Genomic DNA, 23,433 nt, shown 5'->3' with positions numbered 1-23,433 from the left:
TGCTTAAGTGGCTAAATAAGAAACAAACAAGCTGAGTTATGTGGTGCATAGGGGAAATTCGTGTCTGTACCGTTGTCCAGCAGTGAATGCCGAGGACCTGGGTTCGATTCCCAGTGCTGGTCTTATTTTTCTGGTTTTTCTGTGCATCTATATTTCAGTTTGTATTTTCAATTTAGGAATCAAATGGTCTGACTGTACCTCCGTGTCGCGCGACGCGGTGCCTCTGGAGGGCAAACTTGTAGGGGTAGCGCGCGTCGCACGCGCCGCAGCACCACTCAGAGGTTTGCTCGTCGTAGAACTTCGGACCTCCTGTCAAAACAAACATTAAATGAATGAGGGCTATCGCGTATGAATTCGCCACTAGAGGCGCTAGTGTAGCGTGAGGTCTCCGAAATGTCAAATCTCATAGTTTTTGGGTGAGCTACGCGGGTTTATTTATAATTAGAATAATTTTGTGAATATTTTGCAATATCTGAAATGAATTATGGCAAATATGCGTTCCGGGGCAATGAATGTCTGTGTTTTGAGACAGTTTTGTCTTTCGGAAACCTTTGTCCTCCCTTTTTTCCGAACAAAACGGGGACTATGCAACACTGTGGCATGCTCGATATTTTTATGGTACGGTTTTAAGGTGTATTAAATATGATTTTAATCTAAACTTTGTTTTCACGCCCGTAATAACAGACTTTGAAAGCCATACTTAAAAACCTCACGCAACAGTGCGCCATCTAGTGACACAAAAAACAATAGCCCTCATTCCCCTAACCCCAATACCAATAATCCTACTACGTAATATCCTACTAATATTATAAACTTGAAAGTTTATGAAGTTGGATGTTTGTTGCTCAATCACGTCTGAACCGCTGAACCGATTTAGAACGAAATCGGTATACAGATAATTTGAGTCCCGGAGAAGGATATAGGATAGTTTTTATCCCGAAAAAAATTGTAATTTCCGCGGGATAGCGATAATAGTTATTTGTGTCACAAGGGAGCAAAATGGTGTATTTACGGCGAGGGCGTACATTGAATCCAGAATGTAGCGAAGGATTCTGCAATAGAATCCTGAGCGGAATGAGGGATTGAAGTGTTAACGCCCAATATGAAAATAATTTTGCTCCCGAGTGGCTCATACAACTTTTCACACCGAGCATTAAGAAACTTGAAAAAAAATAATTCTAGATATTATTAAAGAACAACCAGCATAGAAAATGGCATAGCTTTACAATTATCAATTTCAAAAAAATGGCATTTGCAATAAAACACATAGAAAAGCCTTGAACAGAAAAGTTGCATATGAAATAAAAAACCGGCCAAGTGCGTGTCGGACTCGCGCACCGAGGGTTCCGTACAAATATTTTTATTATATGATGTAACTAAAAATTTATGCTTTTCGCAATTTTTCCTTTATCTGCGCTATAAGACGTTGCTTCGTACCAAATTTCAAGATTCTAAGTTCACGGGAAGTACCCTGTAGGTTTTGATTCCCTTGCGAGTGTCGAAAATTTGCGGCATAAACGGCTGTATCTTTTGATTGCGTTGGCTTAGAAGTTTGATTTTTTCACAGCTCCAAGGGACAGTAGACCTCAGTATTTGATATAAATTTCACCTCCACGCGTTTCGGAGAAAAAGGGTCTTGACAGACGGGCGGACGGACGGACAACAAAGTGATCCTATAAGGGTTCCGTTTTTTCCTTTGAGGTACGGAACCCTAAAAAAATTTACTTGTGTATTTTCCTGATTTCTGTATTCAGTTCTACGGATTCCCGTTAAGAATTAATCAATTTTAAACACAATGTAGCTATAAAATAATACTTAGCGTGAAATCCGTAAGTCACTCGTTGGACAAATTTACACTCAAACGGATACTTACGTTTATTTTGCTTGTCATCAGCATTATTTCGCAGTTCAACTCCTTGTACTTCAGTATTCAATACATTTGAGGTGTTAACTCCTGGGTCACCGCACTCAACGCCAGTCTCACCGCACTCAACTTCTGGGTCGCTGCACTCATTCCATTCACTTTTAATATCAACTACAACATTTGATATGGCGTTAGTTTCTGTCTACACATGTGTTTTTACATCAGTCAAAGGTTCAGTCATTGTATGCAGAATCAAATACTGATCAAAAGGAATCAAACACGACATATCTGCTTTTATTTTTTCAAGAGTATACTGGTGTGCTGGATATCCTGGCTGCAGCATCAGCTCGTCGTGTTGCCACCACTGTATTGTATGTATGTAGAATCAATTACTGATCAAAACGAATCCAAACACGACATATGTGCTATTATTTTTTATAGTGTACTAGTGTGCTGAATATCCTGGCTGCAGCATCAGGCCGGAAATTCCATAATCTTGCATAGTTATATAGCATACATGGGTGTTTAAAATTTTAGGTCCCAAATATGTTTGAAAGTAAAGTAAATACCCATTATGCGTCTAAGAATCCTACCGCAGCGAACAAAAGAGCTGATGATCTTGTAACGGCTGAACCGATTTTGATAAAACATGTCTAAGATCCATCGCTAGAAAACCAGCTTTCAAATAAAAAAAACCGCATTCAAATCGGTCCACCCGTTTAAGAGCTACGGTGCTACAGACAGACACACAGACACACAGACACACGCAGACACACAGACATACAGACATACAGACACACATAGCGGTCAAACTTATAAAACCCCTCTTTTTGCGTCGGGGGTTAATAAAATAATACTAAGCGAGAAATCCGTAAGTCACTCGTTGGACAAACTTACACTCAAACGGATACTTACGTTTATTTTGCTTGTCATCAGCATTATTTCGCAGTTCAACTCCTTGTGCTTCAGTATTCAATACATTTGAGGTGTTAACTCCTGGGTCACCGCACTCAACGCCAGTCTCACCGCACTCAACTTCTGGGTCGCTGCACTCATTCCATTCACTTTTAATATCAACTACAACATTTGATATGGCGTTAGTTTCTTTCTGCACATGCGCTGCATCAGCCAAAGGTTCTACTTTAATGCCAACTTTTTCGAAACTCATTATTTCTTCATTTATTTCAGGATTCATTTCTAATTCAACTTTCACATCCGAATCGTTTTCTAATTTAATATCAACTTCGTCAGGTGGTTCTATTTTTATTTGCAAATCTGTTGACGGTTCAATTTTGATAGCTGTAGCCAATTCTTGGTCATTGTCAGTTTCGTCTACATTAGATTCTTCTTCTCCAATTTCCTTTTTAACTATAACTTCTGTACTGTCTTCAGGAATAGCAAATGTCTGTTTGTCAGTGTTTTTATTGTTGATTTCACTACCAGTTAGCATACCGTTGGCGTCAATAGTATAAACAGACACTATTTCCTTTTGGTTCTCTTTATGTGTAACCTGGTTTAAGAGCATATTTAGATTAGTTCCATTAAATTTAGTATCCATTTGAGTTACGTCACCCTTTTTCGCGTAATTTTTTAAAACGTAAGTCTTCGTTTTTGAATATACTTTGGTTGATTTATTCACTTGGAATGAGTTTTGTTCTGGAAAAAAAGGAATTGAAATAGTTTATTTTGATTTAGACATAGTAAAATTTGTATTATAAGGCTGCCTGTTCACTGGAGCGGAGCGGTAAGCGAGATAAAAAACCCACCAATAGAGCTCCATAAAATCTCCGCTCCTTTTCAAGGGTCAGGGAGTTTGTAACTAGTTTAAAAATTAATACAAAACGGGAAGAGGAGCGGAGCGCGAGTGGGGAAGCGGGAAGGCTCCGCAAACGGAAAAATAGTCCGTAACTCCGCTCCGCATTACTTTCTCGCTCCAATTAAGCCGTATTGGCGTATCAATCGCATGTTGTTTTGTTTGTTTTGTCTATTCTTCTTTTCTCTTTTTTAGGGTTCCGTAGCCAAAATGGCAAAAATATATAATTATTTTTTCGCCATGTCTGTCTGTCTGTCTGTCCGTCCGTCCGCGGCTTTGCTCAGGCACTATCAATGCTAGAAAGCTGTAATTTTGCACGAATATATATGTAAACTATGCCGACAAAATGGTACAATAAAACTTTAAAAAAAACTCCCATAGACGTAAAGTGGGGGTGATTTTTTTTTCTCATCCAATCCTATAATGTGGGGTGTTTTAAAAAAACAGGAGTTGCTAAGACGATTTTTCGATTCAGTGATTTGTTTGCGAAATATTCAACTTTACAGTGCACATTTTCATTAAAATCGAGAGTCCCCCCCCCTCTAAAATCTAGACCGGTTGGTGGAAAAATTTGAAAAAAATCAGGATGGTAGTAAGTATATCAAACTTACAAGGAAATCTATAACGGTTAAGTTTTCTTGAGAATTATTAGTAGTTTAAGAGAAAAGCAGCCTAAGGTATAAAATATACCTAAACTTGGAATATTCCGTACAAAATAAAATATTACTTAATATTTATGGCGTCCGACACGCTCTTGGCCGGTTTTTAAAAATGAGATGGGTAAAGGAGACTGGCCTGTTCCTATTTCTTTTTCTTTTCTGGCAACCAATGTAGTTAATTGACGCAGATTAATTTCTGAAGGGAAGATACCTTCGTCCAAATAAGCCCCACTCTTCAGGTAGTGACACGGCACAGCTCCCTTCACCAGGCTGGTGGCACCGAAAATATTCTTCAACTCGGACGGGGGAAAGTGGTTGAAGCAAATGTACTTGTTGCGGAACTCCGCAGTCGTAGTGAACGTCAGATTGCCTGAAATAAAGAGACGAAAGGGCTTAACAAAAATATACTTGCAACAATGCAGCCTTACCCGGCTCTGGAAATTTGTGGGACGAGTGCAGACTGAAAATCAGCGCTGCAAGTTTTCTTTTTTGCTCGCAGCTTATGCTGAGCTTGTCTGTCTGTTCGTCCGCGGCTAAGCACAGACCGTTAGTACTAGAAAGTTGTAATTTGTCATGAATATACATATCAGTCACGCCGACAAAGTGGTAAAGTAAAAAAAAAAATCTTGGGTGCTTCCCATAGACGTAAAGTGGGGGTGATTTTTTCTCGACTAACCCTATAGCCTCCTAAAGCCTAAGTAAAATTTTTGATTTATGAACATCAAACTTTATGTCATTTATTTAGTTTGATGTTCAAATTAGAATAAGTCCTTTATAAAGGACTTTGGGCGTTAGGAGGTTAGTGTGGGGTATCATTGGATAGGTGTTTTAAAATGATTGCTATGACGATTTTTCGATTTAGTGATCTGTTTATGAAATATAACTTTAAAGTGCAAATTTTCATTAAAATCGAACGTCCCCCTCCCCCCCTCTAAAATCTAAACTGTTGGGTGGAAAAAAATTCAGAATGGTAGTAAAAATATCAAATTTACAAGGAAAATTATAACGGCTAAGATTGCTTGAGAATTATTAGTAGTTTATGAGTAAATAGCAGCCTAAGGTATAAAATATACCTAAACTTGGAAGATTCCATACACAAATTTAATCGTAAAGGTCTATGGAACCTTACCTTGGGTGTGTACGACATGCTCTTGGCCGGTTTTTATTTTTACAGGCTTTTATTTAACTTGAAATGGATTGACTTGAAATTTGGCATACTTAAGAGCGTTTATTCCTGCTGAGCTGGCAACGTTGCATTTTTGATAGTTTTTCTCGATTATTTCATAAAAATTGAATGAAAATGAATAATGTTGTCTGATAGAACACTTTTTAATAAGTTAATGTGTCTACTCCAATAATTATTCGTGATAGACTTTTATATTCCTTAAAAACGAATTAATGTTTATGAAAGGTTTTTAAAGAAAATAAAAGTCTATAACGAATAATTATTGCAGTAGACACATTAGCATTAAGAAGTGTTCTATCAGACAACATTATTCATTTTCATTCAATTTTTATGGAATAATCGAGAAAAACTAACAAAAATGCAACGTTGCCAGCTCAGCAGGTATAAACGCTCTTAAGTACATCTGGTGACAATGCAATAATCTAGTAGTCCCGTTGTGTTCGGAAAAAAGGGGAGGACAAAGGTATGCGAAAGACAAAACTGTCTTAAAACACAGGCGAATGCCAACACTGACTTTTGACATTTCGGAGACCTCTCGCTACACTAGCGCCTCTAGCGGCGAATTCATATGCGACAACCCTCATTGGTGTCAAGTGTCCCATGATATTTATTTTTAAGTTATGTAACTTAACGTTAACTGAACCTTAAGCTTACCAGAGTGCAGCAACCATAGGTTTAGTCTCTTCCAGTCGTCAACAGGGTATCGGAACATCACGCTGTCCTTGAATGTATTATCACAACCGATATAGTTGCATGTCGTGTCCATTGTACTGGGACACTGTAAAATAAAACGATTTAGGTACACTGCCGTCGCTTTATGTTTTTGTAATAATCATGTATGTAAGGATGAACATATCTAATTTTCCCACTAACGTCGATAAGCCAAAGGCTACTAGAAACACAGGGAAGCTTAAAGTTCCATCTTACAGACTGGCTAAAACCAAAAAGTCGTTTCTGGGTAATTGCATACGTTTTTATAATAAAATTCCAAAAAATATTATAAATGAAACAGATACAAAATTCAGATCTACTCTCAAGAAGACATTAATATCTAAGACGTATTATAAAGTTAATGATTATATCGTGGACAGGGATATTTGGAAATAATTCCGATCCGTATTAGCGATCACTTCAAATAGCGAACCTACTGTGTTAAAAATAAAGTTGTGTTAAGTACTTGTGATGAATATATATCATTTAATAATATTGTAAATCTGTTTAAAAAAATATAAGTACCTCGTTGAGTTTCTTGCCGGATTTTTCTCAACAGAGGTTTTTCCGAACCTGTGGTAGATTTTTTTTGACATTCATAAGTGCTTGTTATAGCCTAAATTAAATAAAGATATTTTGACTTTGAAATCAACGCACGTAAAAGAGCTCAACGCAGTGGCGAATTCATACGCGATAGCCCTCATTGGCGCGACCCTCAGCTCCCTCTTCGTGTCTAACTTGAGATTGTTCTGAAACTTCGACCCCCCTCATGGGCCACCAGATACTTATACTTGATTTGGATAGGTATTTAACTAAATGTAAACAAACTTCAGCGGCCATATTTGGTACATTCAAGGATTTTTAACAAGGAAAAAAGGATTTTGACTTATCTATCATTGTAATAAAGAAGCAATTCTTGTATATATGTACATATATATATTTGGTATGTCTCTCTGGGAAAACGGTTATTATCGAGTTTTAGCCCAAGCAAAGCTCGGTCGCCCAGGTACTCTATCATTGTAATACAAACTAGACTAGTGTATTTCAATACAGAAATGTAGGTAAATGTTTAGATAGTTTAATGGGGGAATTTCAATATTTAAGACACCATTTGACGTTGTTTTGTTTCCATTTAGTCAAGTTGCAGGTGGTAGGACTTTGTGCAAGGTCCGCCCGGATTGCTACCACCATCATGCTCGCTAATCCTGCCGTGAAGCAGCAGTGCTTGCACTGTTGTTTTTCGGCGTGGAGTAAGACAGCCGGTGAAATTACTGGCACTTGAGGTATCCCATCTTAGGCCTCTAGGTTGCCAACGCATCTGCAATACGCAATGAATGCGGTGTTGCAGATGTTTATGGGCGGTGGTAATCTCTTACCATCAGGAGACCCACATGCTCGTTAGCCATCCAGTCGAATAAAAAAAAAGTATAGCATGCCCATGACATACCTCGTTAGTTACCACTCCACCTTTCTTTGAGTTGGCTCGCCATTTAGCTAGTTCATTGATTTCCCGTTGTGACGCCAAGTATTCAGCATGTAGTTTGGGCTGATTGTCTGAACTCTTCGATGTCTTGGTCTTTCGCTGAGCCTGCTTAGTCTTCCTCAGCTCCAATTGGGGAGTACTCTCCTGGCTTCTAGCTGCTTTTATAGCACGAGTTTTCCTGTTGACTTCAGACATATTCGATTGGCGTTTTCCAGCCATATTTTACTGCAAATCATACCTTAAACAGATGAAAATGAATGGATTAATTGTGTGATTGAAATAAAATCGTGGGAAAGGCTGTTATTAAAAGAGGTCATGTTTTAAAAAACCGGGTGCGCAAGGGTTCTGTAGTGTTGTTGACCGATTCAAAGCGAAATGTAGCTGCATATTAAATAGTGATTTCTGTGTCCATCGTCATCATCATCATCAGCCGGAAGACGTTTACTGCTGGACAAAGGCCTCCCCCTTAGACCGCCACAATGAACGACAACTCGCCACTTGCATCCACCGGTTTCCCGCTACTCTCACGATGTCGTCAGTCCACCTGGTGGGAGGCCTGCCAACGCTTCGTCTTCCGGTTCGTGGTCGCCACTCGAGGACTTTTCCTGACGGTTATCTGTTCTTCGAGCGATGTGGCCTGCCCATTGCCACTTCAATTTGCATATTTTTCCAGCTATGTCAGTGACTTTAGTTCTTCGATGAATTTCCGTATTCCGGATTCTATCGCGCAAAGAAACTCCAAGCATAGCTCTCTCCATAGCTCGTTGCGTGAGTCTGAGCCTCTCTAAGAGGCCAACAGTCAAGGACCACGTCTCAGCTCCATAAGTCATCACCGGCAACACACACTGATCGAGGACTCTAGTCTTCAGGCACTGCGGAAAGTGTTCTGTGTCCATCGTACCACCACATAGAATAAGGACAGAGTGTGCAGACCTAAGTATGATAACTAGATGTTAAGAACACTTAACCATTTCTTTTTTTTTGTAAAAAGGGGGATGATGTTATGGTGCAGGAACATAGGAGTTCCACTGTTCCATTTGAGCCAGTCGCTCTCGTTGCGCAGTCCTGTCAGGTCAGGTCCCTTGTACTTGGTTTAGATAGGTATTTATTTTTACAAACAATTTGATCCAAGTTGGTCGAAAATAAATCTATTATTATTAACTAAACATAAGCAAACTTCAGCTGCAGATTTGGTAGATTCAAGGATTTTAAACATTTTACATATCTATCATTACAAACTAGTGTATTTAAATACTGAAATGTAAATGTTTAGATAGTTTAATGGGAGAATTTCAATATTTAAGACACCAATTGTAATCTCATTTTATTTTATTTCACTTTATTATTATTATGTTATTGTTCTGTATCTATTATTTATATGTGTGTGTCCCGAATAAATCTTTTCATTTTCATTTTCATTTTTTCAATTGGCATTGTTTTGTTCACATTTAGTTTAATAGCTATCTAAACCAAGTAAGGTGTTTTTCCCTAAGTGAATAAATCAGTGTCAAAGTATTATCTGCTTATTTACTGACCCTTGACTTGGAAGTGAACCCGCAAGTTAAAAAACAAGAACACTAAAGTAGACTTACATTGGTAATTCACATAAGACAGCCTCAGTAATAATAATAATACAAAATTAGTGATTCATATTGAATCTGATCCCTACTAATATTATAAATGTGAAAGTAACTGTCTGTCTCTCCGTCTGTTACCTTTTCACGCTTCAATCGCTGAACAGATGTAGATGAAATTCAATATGGATGGTTTTTAAAATTGCATAGTTACCGCGGGATAGCAATAAACAAATTCTACGCAGACAGTCATGGGCAGCAGCTAGACACTAATAAATTCTTTATTTGGATCATTTTCTTTAAAAAAAAGCAGTTAACTGCTGAATATTAGGTACTTTACACAGACTAGTTGCTGACTAATTGCAAACTGTATATAAATAAATATCACAAGACAATTCACACCAATGAGGGCTATCGTTTTTTGTCTCACTAGATGGCGCACTGTTGCGTGAGGTTTTTAAGTATGGCTTTCAAAGTCTGTTATTACGGGCGTGAAAACAAAGTTTAGATTAAAATCATATTTAATACAACTTAAAACCGTACCATAAAAATATTGAGCATGCCACAGTGTTGCATAGTCCCCGTTTTGTTTGGAAAAAAGGGAGAACAAAGGTTTCCGAAAGACAAAACTGTCTCAAAACACAGACATTCATTGCCCCGGAACGCATATTTGCCATAATTAATTTCAGATATTACAAAATATTCACAAAATTTTTCTAATTAAAAATAAACCCGCGTAGCTCACTCAAAAACTATGTGATTTGACATTTCGGAAACCTCACGCTACACTAGCGCCTCTAGTGGCGAATTCATTCGCGATAGCCCTCATTGACCTAGTCCCAAAGTAAGCTTAGCAAAGCTTGTGAAGCAACAGATAAATATGTATAATTATATAGATAGATACATACTTAAATACATATTAAACACCCAAGACCTGAGAACAAACATTCATATTTTTCATACAAATATCTGCCCTGACCTGAACCCGGGACCTCAAGCTTCGTAGTCAGGTTCTCTAACCACTAGGCCATCTGGTTGTCTAAAATTTGCCACATTAGTCAGCTTTTCCCTATTTTTGCACTAATTTTGCATACGAAGATAACTGAATAGCTATATGCAGGTAGAAGTTGCCAATTCATTATTGTACGACCCACAGCAAGCCCTCTACTTTGTAAATGGTTTATTATTAGTGCTGATTTTAGCACTTCCTGCGCCCTGGGCGAAATTTGATTTGCTTCGCTCAATAAAAGGGGCAGGGTGCAGGCCCCCCCCCCCTCGCTACTAATTATATTACTTAAAAAGCCATATCTCTCCTGTTCCTTCATTGATTACTGTGTGATTGCTAAATTCTTCACGTCCACCTTCCGCATCCGCACCGCATAGTCGGTCGAGAGTAATCCTTATATCTAATCGATAAAACTTTGAGGTCATACCAAAATTAAGACAAAAGCGAAGTCTAAATCAGGTTCCATGGGCCACAATGCGTAGTTCCTGGCTATCCAGAGCTGCAGTTCAGTAAAATATCTCCCATACACGACGAAGGACACAATTAAAATCGGAAAAATTAGAAATGTTCCGATAACATTTTGAAAGTGACCAGCTGTTATGAAGTTGAGCAAAATTCAGATTCCAAATGATTTTTTTTTTCTTTTTCGCTGGAAACCACAAATAAACACAAAAAGGAAACAGTGAGGTGAGATGAGAAATCGATCGAATTCAATAAAACTGTTTTGACATTTCATTTCAGTGTTGCTAACAACTCAGAACCTGATGACGCCATTTTTCACAGCTTGAGTAGCCTGCACTCCGTTTAATTTATGGTTTGAATTAACGGTTAAAATGTAACACACGTTTCTCGGTATTACGAACACAAATGGACTAAAAATACCGACAGGTATTTATTATAATATGTTTTTATTACAGAAGTTAACACAATTTTTAATAGTTTCGTTGTTTTATTTAAAAACGTGTGCAAAAATAAATGGAGTATAATATAGGCAAATTTGAACTGAGGTCGCTTAAAATAGTAGCCTATGTGTTTTTCCAGATCAAGTGTCAAATTTCATAACTCTGAGCGGCTGTGAAATTAGTAAGATATAAGCAAAATTAGTAAGATATATCCAAAATATAAGCACGTTTTTTCATGTTATTTTCAATTATTTATTTAAAGATCTGTCCACTCTTTTCTTTTTGATTTCACTTAAACTCTATATGTATAACGACCATCTTTTAATGTAAATACAAATGAATTTGAATGAATAAAAATGAATATGAAATACATTTTGCGTGGGAGGATTTTATTTTCTTGTGCTTATGGTTATTTGTGTTATGCTTCTTACGTTCAACTACTATAAGGACCTTGTCCTTCAAGTAGCCTATAAGGCGACCAGTCACCATTTAGAATTTTAGGTCGCCGATTTTCACCCCGAGTAGCCTACCTAATTGGCTATTAAATTCTTCAGTGCGAATTAATGTTCAAATATTTGTGTTATCGCTTCTTACCGTTCAACTGACTATCGGAAGGAAACTTGACGGTTCAGATCAGCCAGTCATTTTCATAGGCCCCGAGTTAATAGTCCAATTTGTAATTGAGTCTACTCCTAAATTGGCTACAAATCGCCTAAGTTGGCAACACTGTTTCATTTTTTTTTGACGTTGACAATTTGTTACGCTTTTTTTATTGCACAATTTCGAGCCGGCTCAGGTTTTAAAAGCATACTGCCTTTTGCTGACAAATTTATACTCCTATCCTATTCAATTCATTTCCACATACACACAATGAACATTGTTTTATCATACTGAAGTAGTATCTTAGCTATAAACATACTTTTTATGTTGTAGGAAAACAAATTTAAATTATTTAAAGAAAATAGATCATTGTCTTGTAAAAAAAAAACAAACAGAAACGTCAATTTGATACCTTTGCTGCTGTCATCACAAAAATCAGCTGTGGCTGCAGTTTATTCTTTCACAGGATTTTAAACTCTAATCAAATAGCATTAATGTTGTTGTTAGGAAATTTAAAGGCTATACCGTGTTAATACCCTTTGAATAGGTCACACAACAATTTCTCTGCATTCCAACAAAGTCATTTGACTCATTTGTATGCAAACGCTAGCTACATATTAGTAATCTGTGATGCAAACTACCTGTCTTAACTTACTTTCCGTCGTTTATTTTATTTAAATATCGAAATAAGATTAAAAAAGATTTCTTTTTATTCCTTTCGTGCAGTAGTAGGTAGTGTTTGTGTATTTAATCTAGTATGGCGTTGGATTTTGTCTGTGTTAGAGTGAAAAAGGAACAGGATTGGGATGGCGTGAGCGAGGCGGCTGTGAGTGCGGGGTTGTATGCTGGCCACGAAATCAAAGAGGAGATGGTGTTAGGTCCTGAAGTATTACAGCCGTCTGACGTTGCGTTTATGCTGAGAAGTCAAGATAGAGGTAAGTAGGTCGTTAAAGTAATTAACCATCTTCTAAAAAAGAGGCTCTATTTCCAATTGTCCTAAAGGGAATCCGGAACATCGAAATTGCCTGACAAGCATTTTTAGGGTTCCGTAGCCAAAATGGCAAAAACGGAACCCTTATAGTTTCGCCATGTATGTCTGTCTGTCTGTCCGTCCGCGGCTTTGCTCAGGGACTATCAATGCAAGAAAGCTGTAATTTTGCACGATTATTGTAAACTATGCCGATAAAACGGTACAACAAAAAATTCAAAAAAAATTTTTAGAGTAAGTATCTCCCATACACGTAAAGTGGGGGTGATTTTTTTTGTCATCCAACCTTGTCGTGTGCGTATCGTTGGATAGGTATTTTTAATCCATTAGCGGTTGCTAAAACGATTTTTCGCTTCAGTGATTTGTTTGAAAAATATTCAACTTTAAAGTGCAAATTTTCATTAAAATCGAACTCCCCCCTAAAGTGTAAACCAGCGGGTGGAAAAAAATGAATGGTAGTATAAGTATATCAAACTTATAAGGAATACTGTAACGGTTAAGTTTGCTTGAGAATTATTAGTAGTTTAAGAGTAAATAGCAGCCTAAGGTATAAAATATACCTAAACTTGTAGGATTCCGTATAAAATACGAAATCCTTAAAAATATTTCTTAATTTTTTCTTAATGGCTACGGAACCCTATTTCGGGCGTGTCCGACACGCTCTTGGCCGGTTTTATAATTCCGTAAATAATTCAGTCGGTAAAAACTGAGTCGCGCTTGCCCGGTTTTTTTTCTGGCGGGACCAGAGATGAGAGGATGTGTGCGCAGAAAATATTTTCCATGAACCATTAAAACATTTACCTGTCCTCGCTCCGCTCAGCTGTTTCCACTAGAGCTGCGCTGTGCGAGGATGTGTAAATGAAGCATTTTTTAACCCCCGACGCAAAGGGGTGCCTGTGCCTGTATGTCTGTCTGGGGCACCGTAACTCTTAAATGGGTGAACCGATTTGAACGCGGTTTTTTTATTTGAAAACAGGGTTTTTAGCGATGGTTCTTAGACATGTTTTATCAAAATCGGTTCAGCCGTTTTTGAGATATTGAACTTTGAAGTGCCGATGTCGAGGGTTTTCCAACTTTTTGTTGGTTAGGTAGGTTACATAAATTAGGTTCTATATTTGGTTCATGAAAAAAAAAACGCCTACAAAAAAGACAACTAAAAAGTAAAAAATAATTATGCACTACCTAGCTGCTGCCCGCGACTTCATCTGCGAAGATCGTTTATCCTATCCCGCGGGGACTATGCTGATTTCCCGCAAAGTTAGCCTAAGTTAATTTAGTATAAGTAGGTAGGTACCTAGTAATATTTACTTATCTAAGCGTCGTCGGTGTCGGGGGACCGCTAAGGTTAACAGGAAACTAAAGTACATAATATGTTGTATTTCTTAAAGTTTTTGCGCCGGCGACTACTGGACCGCCAGCACTCGGACGTTCGGACTTGTCTCGGACTTATTGTTATCGAGTTTAAATAGAACGACTCCTTTTCTTTGATTTAACAGATAAAACACCTGACTTTTCGCCTGGCACTGCAGCGCCTGAGCCCCTGGCGGCCCCGCGCCACCCCGGGCCCGGAAGCAAGGGTGCTCCTGTTAAACGAGAGCGTGACGAGGAACTGCCCATGGTGCGGATCCATAGCCCCTATGGGTTTGATGGTGAGATGGTTTTCCGTACAATTAGTTAGGCCGTGCTTATTGGCAGTTTCGGAAGCTGAGGCGGGACACTGGCTTTACGCTCTCCCTTCTGACCTTCTCGGAAAACAGGATCCCTGCTAGACCCGGGATCGTTACGAGTACGAGTCGCGGTGTGCCTTCGCCTGGGCCTCAGGACCTGCGAACCACATCTTTGCTGTCGCTGCGGTGGCTCGGCTGACGCTCTCGGCCGCCACGGCCTACATTGCCAACTTAGTGCCGGCCGTTCCTACAGACACGCGACACTCAACGATCTCGTCCGTCGAGCTCTCGGCTCCGCGTCCATCCCCGCGACCCTAGAGCCTACAGGTCTTTCTGCTGCGGACGGGAAGCGGCCCGACGGTTGTACGTTGGTGCCGGCCGTGGCGTCTGGGGCAGCCGTTGGCGTGGGATGTTACATGCGTGGATACGTTAGCCCGTCCCATGTCTGCGCGGAAGCTAGAGACAGCTGCAGACGATGCCCAAACCGTCAAGTGCCGCAAATATGCCTTTCTTAAGGACAACTACTTTTTTGCGGCACTTGCGGTCAAAGCCTTTGGGTCTTGGTCGTCCGACACAAAAAAGTTTATGAATGAAGTGTCGGACAAACTAATCGGAGTCTCTGGCGACCAAAGAGCAGGCTTTTTCTTCGCCCAAAGACTGAGCCTCGCAGTGCTACCAGGCAACGCCGCCAGCGTCTTGGGTACAATGCCCTGCGCTGCGCTGCCTTTGGAAGAGGAAGCCCGTTTTAGTTAATTTTATGTGAAAATTCATTGAATGGAATGTCGGGCTTGCTCCTTCGCTTCCACAAATTACAATTTTACAATTACTTTTGTATTTCTCCCACATTAATTATTTACCCAGGATTGTAAGTGCTCTACTAGAATACCTAACAACATCTTATAGTGACCATATCAATATATAAAAAAATCATTTATGTTTTAAATAAATAGATTAACTTGGCCTTTATATATACTTACTACCATCCTGAATTTTTTCAAATTTTTCCACCCACCGGTTTAGATTTTAGAGGAGGGAGTGGGGGGCGCTCGATTTTAATGAAAATTTGCACTTCAAAGTTGAATGTTTTGCAAACAAATCACTGAATCGAAAAATCGTTTTAGCAACCCCCTAATGGTTTTAAAAGACCTATCCAACAAAAAAGTCACCCCCACTTTACGTCTACAGGTACTCTAAAAAAATTGTTTTTTTAATTTTTTATTGTACCATTTTGTCGGCACAGTTTACATATATATTCGAGCAAAATTACAGCTTTCTAGCATTGATAGTCCCTAAGCAAAGCCGCGGACGGACAGACAGACAGACATGGCGAAACTATAAGGGTTCTGTTTTTGCCATTTTGGCTACGGAACCCTAAAATGAAATAAACTAAACGTTATTATTCAAATATTCGAATGTATTTACTTTGCTACCCTTACCGAGTGCCACGAAATTCGAACGTTGATACCCAAGTTTAGATATCTAGATATACTCAAAGGTTTAGGCCTATAAACATTAAACAGTTCTCTTCATTTCAGACATGTACCCAACAACAAACCCAGCTACACCAGCCACAGAACCTGACGCTATACATGAATCTCAAACATCACCAAATCTACAAAAACACTGGACACTGTACGACATCAGACCTTGTTTTATACCTCTAGTTCCCATCGACAGTGTAGAGTATCGCTCCCAAAACAAAAATTCGACGGCGAAAATGAGAAAGCCGATCGACAGCGTGACAAAAGAGAATCGCTCCGAAAACAAAAGTTTGACAGACGAAATGAGAAAACCGAAGAAGTTCTTTTGCGATTTTTGCAGCAAAGGGTTTTCGATAAAACAAAGATTGTTGATTCACATACGGATTCATACGGGCGAAAAACCGCATAGCTGTCGCGTTTGCAGGAAGAAGTTTTCGGATTTGTCAATTTTGATCAGACATCGGCGTATTCACACAGGTAAACAAGTTTAAGAAAAATATTACAAGCTTTTTTGATGACTGCACTTTTTACCCGACTGCCCGAAGGGAGGGTTACGTTTTTGTTGACTGTACATACTTGCATTTTCATCTGAACTACATTTGCGTACCAAATCTCAAGCCGATGCCAACCGTGCAGTTGGGTCCTGCGGAGACGACCCTGGCTGAACCACCAGGATGACACTACCAGATTATTGTATTGTCACCAGATTTACATAATTAGGTATGCAAACTTCAAATTAATCTGACCGCTGGAAGTGGGTTAAATTTAACTTGCAAGATTTGACCAGCACACGTCTTCTATTTGAACAGATATAATCAACATCCAGACTAAAGGTGCGACCAAGCCGCTGTTTAAAAAACGGTGACGGCAACGGAATCGCAGTGACGCACCGTATGCGCACCGTTTTTATCGCATGCTCTCCACACCGCTGCAGTGACGTGCCGTAAACGTCACCTCAGGACTTACCGAACAAAAGTCTTGTCGTTTACGGCCCGTCACGCAAGCAGCGGTGTGGAAAGCATAAAAAAAACCGGCCAAGAGCGTGTCGGACACGCCCGAAATAGGGTTCCGTAGCCATTACGAAAAAATTAAGTCATATTTTTCTAAGGATTTCGTATTTTATACGGAATCTTCCACAGTTTAGGTATATTTTATACCTTAGGCTGCTATTTACTCATATTCATTAATTTATATGCTTTATTTTTTTCCTAATGGCTACGGAACCCTATTTTGGAAGTGTCCGACACGCTCTTGGCCGGTTTTTATAATTCTGGTCAGCCTTTACTTTATTATGACGTCCGTTAAAATTTATTAATTTGGTTGCAGGTGAAAAACCTCACGTCTGTGATGTATGCAAGAAACAATTCGGCGAGAAATACCTCCTCAAATACCACAAGAGACTTCACACCGGCGAGACTGCCTACACCTGCCGGCTTTGCTCGAAGACATTCAACCACATTTCTAATTTAAAAAGACACATACGCGCCCACGAAAATAAGCCTTTCGCGTGTGAAATATGCAACCAACATTTTAGTAAACAGTCTAAGTTAGAAGCTCATTTACTCAGTCATTTAAAAGACAAACCGTTTTGCTGTGACATTTGTAAAAAATGTTTCGGTAATACGGGTCATCTTAACAGGCATTTGAAGGTGCATTTTGATGATAAAAAGCATTATTGTAAAGTGTGTACCATTAGTTTTACCCAGCTAGGGTCGTTGAAGAGGCATGAGATGAGAAATATATGTAGAAAGCGGTGACAGTTGTTTGAATTGGATATTAATACAGTGTATGTACCTACCGAATTATTGTTTTTTTTTTACCCGACTCTGCATGTTGACAAGATTTCATATTTCTAAGACTATAATTTGATTCGTTCTCTGTATTCTGTTTAAAAAGAGAAAAACGCTGATATTTTTAAAATTTCGCTACAACTATTAATTTTTTTTTAAGATATGCTTATTCTAAAAGGGCATAACTCCAAAACTACGACACAATAGATCTATTACTTTTGTCTAGTCTCTTAAAAAAAAGATCACGTAAATCTGACGTAGACGTTGCATAGAGACAATATCAAAATGATGACAGCTCCTTTTTCTGGTGATAAAGGCAAAGGAAACATATCTATTCTGTGGTAGTGTTGGCAAATTCAGACATATTTTTTGTATTTTTTTAATATGGAGAAATCAATTATAATAAATATTTTCAAATGTTCAGGAGGCAAAACTCTTTCGATTCCTGTAGTAATTAACAGATGCTAAAAAAATGAAATCTTGTCAATTATGTCTATTTATTTGTTCTTCTCTGTAGCCTAAATGGCTGGACGGATTCCAACATATTGCAGGTATCATTAGAGTAGATTCGTCAAAACTTTCAGAATGTCAAATAAAAAATATACGAATAATAAATGAATATCAATATGGCTATTAAATCCCTGTCCAAATGTGTCGTAGATAAACGCAAGTGGGTCTCCTGATGGTAAGAGATCACCACTGCCCATAGACACTCGCAACACCAGGGGGATTGCAGATGCGTTGCCAACCTAGAGGCCTAAGATGGGACACCTCAAGTGCCTCAAGTGTGAAAAAAAATCAACAACTGAACTGGCTTAATTTATTTTTTAAAGAAAAACTAAAATGGAAAAAGCAAGTCCGGTGATCTAGAACTCTGTCCGACTTAACTTGAACCTCGACTGTTGGGGCAAGGTTGGGGCCCACTACATTACGACCTCTTTAATCCGAACCTCGAAAATATACCCCCCGTTCGGATTATATAGTAACACAGAGAATTTATAGGGTACTAGCTTTTACCGCGACTTCGTCCGCGTGGAAAAGTAACTTTGGAAAGTATTTAATTTATTTAGGGTACCTATTCTGCCAATAATAGCACATAGAAACTTCTACGGTTTACTGAAAATAACCTATTTTAATACATTGCTTTATATCTAAACTAATTTTTTTGTTCTTCCATTCTTTGGTAAAACATAAGTATTCTATCCTGCCAACACAAAAGGACTAATTCTTCATAGTGAGCTCTTGACATCTTACGTCCTGTATTGTAAGTTAGGAGGGTAGGATTATAATTAAGACGGCATTCTTACTAAGCATTGCTACACATATTTCTATACTTATAGTAAATTTGTTTGGAATTCCTTACGAACTTTCATCCCCATATTTTCAAGTATAGGTATGAAAAATGTCGAAATTTGAAAAGAGCCGGAACAAATGTTTTTTAGGCTTCCGTACCTCAAAAGGAAAAAAATGGAACTCTTATAGGATGACTTTGCTGTCCGTCCGTCCGTCTGTCTGTCAAGACCCTTTATCCCGTAAACGTGCGGAGTATTTATCGAGTTGAAATTAAAACCCTAAACTCAAAAAAGTTATAGGGTACTTTCGGCTGTCCTAGCTCTTATACAAAAAATGTATTCCCTTTATAGCAAAATAAGTAAGAAAAATCTGAAAATCATAATTTTTCATGTTTGACTGTCTATGTTAATAAGCCATGTAAAATGACCCACATTGCGTACATTTTTCTTATGAGCTTGGCTCTGCTAACACTTGATATTCATAAATACCCATGCACGGAACCCTTGACGCGCGAGTTCGAGTCGATTTTAACCGGTTTTAAGAAGAAGAATTTTAAAAAACGCTCGAACAATTATTTATCTCTTATCACGTGCCCAAATACAAGTTTCATAAAGAAACATCGATTTATCTTCGATAATGACGACCTTCCATATGAGCTTTCATCCCCTATTTCATCCCCTCACAGGTGGAATTTTCAAAAAAGCTAAAACGCATACCGACTTATTTCTTATTAAGTGCCTAAATGCCAAGTTTCATGGTTTATTTCCAACAGCGACGAACTTCCACCATATAAACTTTCACCCCCTATTTCAACCCCTTAAAGCCTTTTTTTCGCAATAAAGATAGCCTATGTTCTTTCCCATGGTCTATTCTATCTCTGTACCAAATTTCATCCAAATCGGTTCAGCGGTTTTTGCGTGAAAGCGTAACAGACAGACAGACAGACAGACAGACAGACAGAGTTACTTTCGCATTTATAATATTAGTATGGATTTTTAAGGAATAAACAAACAACTAGCTTTCTTTTCTTTGACGTGGACGCCATGTCGTAATCAATAGCAACACAAAATGGCGGACGAATAACAAAAACAAAAATGCATGTCATCTGCTCGACATTCGGTAAGCAAGTCGCGAGCCGGCGAGTGAAGAATTATGTAGGCGTAGAAGGCGGGGGAGGGCGTTCGGCTTAAAGAGGCGTAGTGTATTGGGAATTTTGAATAGGTTCCGACTGTTGAACTTTAAGTTACTTACGAGTTGTAGACGGTACTAGTTTTTTAGTTTTTCATTTATCGTTTTTTTTTGACAGTCGGGTTTTTTTAAAATGAATTTATGTCAAATAATGTTATGGAAGCCGTGGTGGCCTAGTGGTTTGACCTATCGCCTCTCAAGCAGAGGGTCGTGGGTTCGAACCCCTGAGTTTTCGAAATTCATGTGCGGAATTACATTTGAAATTTACCACGAGCTTTGCGGTGAAGGAAAACATCGTGAGGAAACCTGCACAAACCTGCGAAGCGATTCAATGGTGCGTGCGAAGTTCCCAATCCGCACTGGGCCCGCGTGGGAACTATGGCCCAAGCCCTCTTGTTCTGAGAGGAGGCCTGTGCCCAGCAGTGGGACGTATATAGGCTGGGATGATGAATGTTATTTTACATGGCAAGTTCAAGGGTGAAAATAAAACAACATAGTCATATTAATTCAATATATCTGATCACATATCACATCGTTTCACATAAAAAACAAATACCTTAATTTATTACCAACATAAAACATAAGTTACAATAACTTTATAAACGACATTGACTAAACATACTTCGCCTCATAGGTAGTCGAAAAACAGCATACAAAGATGGAACCTTTTCGCGACGAATGCCAGTTTGACATCTCGCACATCTGCTAAAGAAAACATCGCGAAATTGATTGTGAAAAAGTTCCATTCTGGTTCGCGATTCAGTTCGACTACATACTAATTTAAATAATTTATTGAATCAGGCGTTAGGTACTTTGCGGGGTCCATATCAATGAACTAAAAGAAAGTCTTTGCTCACCCGCGACCTTTTGATAGCTAAGTTTATGGAAGATATGCGTGTTTATAATACAAACCGATCTATCACCACCTACACACTCACATTGACACGTTTCGAACTCAACCAGAGCTCATCTTCAAAGCAACACAACCGTACACCATGCTATTATACCAGATGTGAAACTTAAACTAAACATAACCTTAGCTATCATAAGGTCACGGGTGAGCAAAGATATTCATTCAACCTTAATATATACCTTAATAAGAACTGTATCCTGGTAATTTTTTGTTTATCAAACAAAAGAAAGAATGCGTGCACAATATTTTTTAATTATCAACCGACAGACTAAACAGTTTTTTTAGTCGTCTAGCCCATTAAAGGTCATTACTCACTACACCCGACACCGTATAATACCATGACCGTAATATGAGCGTGTCAGGAACGGAATGCCAAGCACATGAATGACAACGCGACGGCGACGGCAACTGTTGGTTCTGAAACGTTCTAGTGGTCATAGTCTCATACTGTTCAATAAAAAGAATATATTTTTTCATCTCTCCTGTTCGGAAAGTTTAATTTTCATGGGTAGGTAGCCGGGTGGAAAATTGCGTCTTCATCTCTTGGGTGGAAAGTAATTTTTATTTAATTGTTCGATTAGCCACGGAGTCGAAGATAATGAGGGCTATCGTTTTTTGTCTCACTAGATGGCGCACTGTTGCGTGAGGTTTTTAAGTATGGCTTTCAAAGTCTGTTATTACGGGCGTGAGACAAAGTTTAGATTAAAATCATATTTAATACACCTTAAAACCGTACCATATAAATATCGAGCATGCTACAGTGTTGCATAGTCCCCGTTTTGTTCGGAAAAAAGGGAGGAAAAAGGTTTCCGAAAGACAAAACTGTCTCAAAACACAGACATTCATTGCCCCGGAACGCATATTTGCCATAATTAATTTCAGATATTGCAAAATATTCACAAAATGATTCTAATTATAAATAAACTCGCGTAGCTCACCCAAAAACTATGAGATTTGACATTTCGGAGACCTCACGCTACACTAGCGCCTCTAGTGGCGAATTCATACGCGATAGCCCTCATTGAGTTACGTCAATGACACTTTTTTTTTTTCACGTTTCAGCATGGCCATCTAGATGCACGTCGTGACCAAGGAGCTTATATACAACATCGCTTGAACCCCGAACATCCGTTTGAAACAAGAAATTTGATCTTTATTGCGTCACGAACATATTCCATCTCTTTCTTTTGTTAGGTTAAGAAAGAGATAGAGACTATTCGTGAAATGTGAAAGAAAGAGATGGAATATCGAAAATACAAACTGAGACATGGATGCACAGAAAAACCAGAAAAAGAGACTAGCACTGGGAATCGAACCCAGGTCCTCAGCAATCCGTGCTGCGTGCTATAACCCCTACACCACTGCTGGACAGGAATCTAGACACGATTTTTTCCTATTCATACATATCTCAGGTTGCTTATTTCTACTATGCTACTTAAGCAGCAGCCCATGTACAGTCACCAGCATTAATATCTGCCACAGCAGAGCGTGCAAAAAAATCTGACACGTCTTTCTGGCCCTAGAAATAGAGTCGTATCAGATATTTATGCACGCTTGTTGTGTCAGATATTGGTGCTGGTGACTGTACATACCTCAATTTACATATAGAAAACATCACACAAGCTATACATAAATAAGTATAATAAAAACTATTTATCTATTGTAAATGGCAGTTTTTTACATATTAAATAATAAATACAAGCAGTCTCTGCATCAAGTAATTCACATGGTACGGTCGGTTCCCTAACTTATGTATCCACTTTTTCATAGTAATTGCATAGAAAAAAGGACACTTATGTTAGTTAGGGCACCGACTGTACATTCTGTATGAAATTATATTTAGATATACGGAATAACGAGGATATATCATGAATTAACAATCTGTTGTCGATGCAGTATTCGCTTCCGCCTCTAGATGGCGCTGTTTTTAAAATATATACAAATGGCGCTGGTAGCGCATTCTATCAGTATTTTTTTTTTTCATCCTTTATTTAATGAACATAATTGATGGAACCGCTTACTTCGAGAAATGTTTTGGTTAATAATTTCGCACAGGAAACCTGTGATTGAATCTACGACCCTCTGCTTGGAAGGCCATAGGTCATATCACTAAGTTACCATGGTTTTCTAGTAGCCCAAATATGACTAAAAGCGATTCCTCTTTCTTTAAAGTCGGACAAGTTCATAACGAACGTTTACTCGACGCTTACCGATCTAAGGGTTATTTTATTACCTTAATAATCTAGGGTATTTTGTATATTTCCTTTAAATTGCCAAAAAAATATCTAATATAAGATAAGACATACAATTTTGGT

The 23,433-nt window shown here is 38.5% G+C and overlaps 2 protein-coding genes across 3 annotated transcripts in view; one reads left to right on the top strand and one right to left on the bottom strand.

The window, feature by feature from the left end:
- Positions 1–11,044, bottom strand: part of LOC141443969 (uncharacterized) — a 30,666-nt gene extending 19,622 nt beyond the window's left edge. For both annotated transcript variants that reach the window (XM_074109411.1, XM_074109412.1), the window contains exons 1-6: positions 10,724–11,044; positions 7,681–7,954; positions 6,177–6,300; positions 4,548–4,706; positions 2,780–3,520; positions 1,874–2,035 (exon numbers count right to left, since the gene is read on the bottom strand). In XM_074109411.1, the coding sequence (XP_073965512.1) occupies positions 1,874–2,035; positions 2,780–3,520; positions 4,548–4,706; positions 6,177–6,300; positions 7,681–7,935 (1,441 nt within the window). In that variant the 5' untranslated portion in view covers positions 7,936–7,954; positions 10,724–11,044. The remainder of the gene's footprint in view (positions 1–1,873; positions 2,036–2,779; positions 3,521–4,547; positions 4,707–6,176; positions 6,301–7,680; positions 7,955–10,723) is intronic.
- A 1,285-nt stretch (positions 11,045–12,329) lies between these two features.
- LOC141443973 (uncharacterized) lies at positions 12,330–17,720 on the top strand. The gene is made up of 4 exons (XM_074109418.1): positions 12,330–12,733; positions 14,283–14,435; positions 15,989–16,411; positions 17,261–17,720. The coding sequence occupies exons 1-4, from the start codon at positions 12,556–12,558 to the stop codon at positions 17,689–17,691; spliced, it is 1,185 nt and encodes a 394-aa protein (XP_073965519.1). The 5' UTR covers positions 12,330–12,555; the 3' UTR covers positions 17,692–17,720.
- The last annotated feature ends 5,713 nt before the right edge of the window (positions 17,721–23,433 follow it).

This window comes from Choristoneura fumiferana, chromosome 28, assembly GCF_025370935.1.
Source record: "Choristoneura fumiferana chromosome 28, NRCan_CFum_1, whole genome shotgun sequence".
Classification (NCBI taxonomy): Eukaryota; Metazoa; Arthropoda; class Insecta; order Lepidoptera; family Tortricidae; genus Choristoneura; species Choristoneura fumiferana.
The sequence above is the reverse complement of the archived record's forward strand: the minus strand, read 5'-3'. Positions and strand labels throughout refer to the sequence as shown.

Coding starts and splice junctions, on each gene's coding strand:
- LOC141443973 (XM_074109418.1), top strand. CDS start 12,556: ATGGCGTTGGATTTTGTCTGTGTTAGAGTGAAAAAGGAACAGGATTGG. Junction 12,734..14,282: donor GCTGAGAAGTCAAGATAGAG/GTAAGTAGGTCG, acceptor TTGATTTAACAG/ATAAAACACCTGACTTTTCG. Junction 14,436..15,988: donor TAGCCCCTATGGGTTTGATG/GTGAGATGGTTT, acceptor TCTTCATTTCAG/ACATGTACCCAACAACAAAC.